General features: G+C 45.4%; 1 protein-coding gene across 1 annotated transcript in view; it reads right to left on the bottom strand.

The window, feature by feature from the left end:
• The window catches only part of Styx (serine/threonine/tyrosine interacting protein), a 34740-nt gene extending 32772 nt beyond the window's left edge, over positions 1 to 1968 (bottom strand). The window contains exon 1 of the mRNA XM_038310592.2: positions 1666 to 1968. Within this exon, the coding sequence (XP_038166520.1) occupies positions 1666 to 1722 (57 nt within the window). The 5' untranslated portion in view covers positions 1723 to 1968. The remainder of the gene's footprint in view (positions 1 to 1665) is intronic.
• Positions 1969 to 3819: the final 1851 nt, after the last annotated feature.

A 3819-nucleotide genomic window follows, 5' to 3' on the forward strand; every position in this document is an offset into this window, starting at 1 on the left:
CTGCTCAATCTGTGTGTGTGGTTCCAAACAATGCCTGAGTGGAGGTCATAAGGCTGTGTGTTCTTCCATCATGTTCCATCACAAGGGAAACTGACTGCAGAACTGAAATTACTGTTCTTTGAAGACAAAAAGTATACCTCACTCACACCACTGTATGTTAAAGAAAAAAGTGCAATTTTCTTTTTTATGATTCAACTTAAAATATATTTACGTCTCAAGCATCACTACTACAAATAAGATTGAGAATTCTCCAAATGCCTGTTGTCTACTTGAGAGATCAGAAGTTAAAGGTCATCCTTGGCTACAGCAATTTTCAGGACAGCCTGGCTATGTAAGACCTTGTCTTAAAATTAAAAATCATTTTAAAAAAGTAGTTAGGTTTGGTGGCACACACCTTTAATACCAGGACTCAGGAGACTGAGAAAGGCGGACCTCTGTGAGTTTGAGGCCAATCTGGTCTACAAGAGCTAGTTCCAGGACAGGCTTCAAAGCTACAGAGAAACCCTGTCTCAGAAAAAAAAAAAAAAAAAAAAGTTTAAGACCAGACCGCTGCACACTGAGTGTTCCAGGACAGCCAGGGCTACATAGAAACCATGTCTCAAAAAACCCACCACAACAAAACAAACACCAAAAAAGTAAACATCAAATGAAGATATTCAACAGAATTACGAGCATGTGGCATAAACTCAATCCAAAATAAAGCAATTACTTTTTTGAGACAGGGTCTCATGTAACTCAGACTGGCCTCAAACTTGCTATACAAACCAAGCCTATCCTGAACTCCTGATCTTTCTGCTTCCACCTCCCAAGTTGTGGAAACACACGAATGTGGCAGCTATACCACCCTCCAAATACCTTTTTAGCACTTGGAGGGATGAAAGGGTGCACGCAGCTAAAATCCCATTACTTGGGATTGGGAGGCAGGTGGATCTTTGTGAGTCTGAGGACAGCCTAATCTACATATTGAGTTTCAGGACAGTCAGGGCTATGTTGACAGACCCTGTCTCAAAACACACAAACAAAACTCTAGAATCCTTTCTTGATCCTATTCAGTGTCACAGCTAAGAGTCCTTGTCTTGTTACTAACAGCCTCTACTGAACTCCAAGTTAATTGTTTCTGATACCATAAAATACTTAAAACAAAGGGGGGAAAATCTCTGCAAGTGGTACGTAGAGAAAAATCAAGGTGGAGTGAAAAAGAACCCTGAATTACGGAATAGGGAGAAGGTAAAGGTAATTTGCTCTCAACAGTAAATTGCCTCCTAGGGCAAGATTTGTGATTAAAAGTTTTAAAATTCAAAGCTAGGTTTGTGACTTTGTTTTTGTTTTTGTTTTAACTTAGGGAACTATTACGAGGGTGCAATTCCAGAGCTCACGCCTCCGGTCTATTCCACACGTGGGGCTATGTGTCCCGCGTGTGAATTTAACATCAAGCGCAGATTAAAAACAACTCCACAGCGTGTTGCTTTGGCAATCAAAATTGAGTCTATCTTCAAATAAATCCCCAATGCCGAGGGAGAGGCCAGGGGTTACTCTTCAGGTTGGGTACTCTACCAGGACCTCACAGATGCCCCCCAAAGGGAAAGGGAAACGTCTACGACGGTTGGGCTAGAGTCGCGGCTCGGCCGGAGTCCCGGGTCGGCCTGCGGCGGGGCGGGCGCTCACCTCGGCGTCGTCTTTGCACTGTGGGAGCGAGGGGAACTCCAGCTTCACGTCCTCCATGGTCCCAGGGCCCCGGCGGGTGGGCGCGGCGCGAGGAACAGCGGTGCGCCCGGCCGTCCCCCGGGCTGGCGAAGGCGACGCGGGAAGGAGGGCGGGCGGACGGCGGGCTGACGCGCGGCGGGCTCACAGCGAGCACTCGCGGACCACGGTGTCCGGGCGGCTGCAACAGGAAGGCAGAGGGCAAGGTGACGCGCTGCCGGCCGCCATGCTGCGGCCGTCCCCCTCCGCAGGTCTTCGCGCCCCTCAGACAGCCGTGATCCGGCCCAGGCACGAGCCCATAACCGTCTCCTCCCGCCCCCACCCACGCGCCACAGCCAATCCCAGCCCACGCTCGCCGACGGCCCGCCCCCGCCGCCGCCAGGTGTCAGCGTGCCTCCGCCCCACCCGTCCGCGAGCGCGCAGACGCGGGGGGCGGGGCCTCCCGCGGGGCGGGGCCGTGGCCGGAGGAAGGGAGGGGAGGTCCCAGGAGAAGGCCATCCGCTGTCAGGCCAGCTAGGCCGACCTTCCCAGATGGGCACTCAGAAGGGAGACTGCCCACCCAATTTGTGAGGGAAGTTATAACCCAAACCGGGAGTTCAGTTTAAATCCATGTTAGACTATGCAGAAAACGAGATACCCATCTCCTTAAAACAATTTAAAGTGGCTTCTTAGGAAACTCCGGAGTGTAACAACTCAGAGAATCCTGGAAATGATAAATAAAGTCACCAGAAACGATAGCTCCCTTTGAGTTAAATTTCTACATATAACGTGCTTGGGTGTGTGTGTGTGCCATGAGTGGAGCGTATGCTAGAGTTAAGGTTTTAAAGGTTGGGAATATACTTTCTTAGGATCTCACTGTGTCAACCAAGCTCATCTTTAAACTCACAGTAAATCTATCTAGTCTCCTCTTGAGTCCTGAGATTAAAGGACAACATCAGGCCCAGCTATAACTTCTGGAGAACCTTTGGTCTCACTGCCTGCAAGGTGTGTAACTAACAGTCTAAAGACCTTGGAACTTACTATTATTAAAACTCATCCTTTAGAAAAAGTGGAAGGGCCATACAGGTATTTAACTTAGACATTCTCATTCTCTTCATCTTGTGTATGGAATGGATCCAGAAGTAGAATTGTTCAATAAAGTAGATGGCCAGCCTACTTTATTGGCCAGTGTTCCGTGTTCTCTAGTACTACATAAACTATTATCCAGCTCGAAAAACTATAAAAGGCAAGAATACTGTGCGAGTGATTTTTAATTAAAAAGTAATCAGATGGCAGGTATGGTGAATGTCTTTAATCGCAGCACTCGGAAGGCAAAGGCTGGAGAATGTCTGAGTTGAGGCCAGCCTATTCCATGTAGTGTTTCCAGGTGAGCTACCTAGGGCTACCTAGTGAGACCCTGTCTCAAAAAGAAAGGGGAAACAAAGAGTTATGTAGCTAGACAGGTCATTTATGGTTGGTCTTTGGTATTTATGAAACTGAAATTTGATATCTTTGTTTAAACAACCCTTTAAATATAAAAAATCTCAATCTTTAGGCAATGATGATTTCCTTATATACCTTTGATTGCCACATGAAATTAGAAAGAATTGTGTGCAAGTAACAGAACTTCTAAACATTTCTGACATTAACATTCCCTAAAGTAGACACTCTCAGCCTGGTATCCACCCACAGATATGTATAGAATCCATGGGTGAGCATAGGAAATAATGCATCTCTGGAAACCATGTATATGCAAAATTATGTATCTCTGTAATGCAGATTTTTCCTGGATCCAGACCATAACAGCCTCAAAAGAAAACTATTTTTTCAGAATACCAAATGAACTATAAGCATTACTGCTAATCATAAAAAAAGTTAAAACTAACTATCAAATAGGCTAATGGCAGTAGGTAAAGAGTAAGTACTTCCTGGAAGATACAAATGCATGTATGCCCATGTATGTGCCCACATGCACACATATAAGGTGTATACAAGACAATTTTGTGAACTTTATGAGTACTGTTTTAAAAAAATTCAAAGCCCCATTTCAATTTTCAATTTCATCCAGGCTCTCAAATCATTCACTTACTAAACCAGAAAGATTAGAATAAATGTGCTCTTAGAAAAGACAAGAATATA

Source organism: Arvicola amphibius, chromosome 13 (genome assembly GCF_903992535.2).
Source record: "Arvicola amphibius chromosome 13, mArvAmp1.2, whole genome shotgun sequence".
Taxonomy (NCBI): Eukaryota; Metazoa; Chordata; class Mammalia; order Rodentia; family Cricetidae; genus Arvicola; species Arvicola amphibius.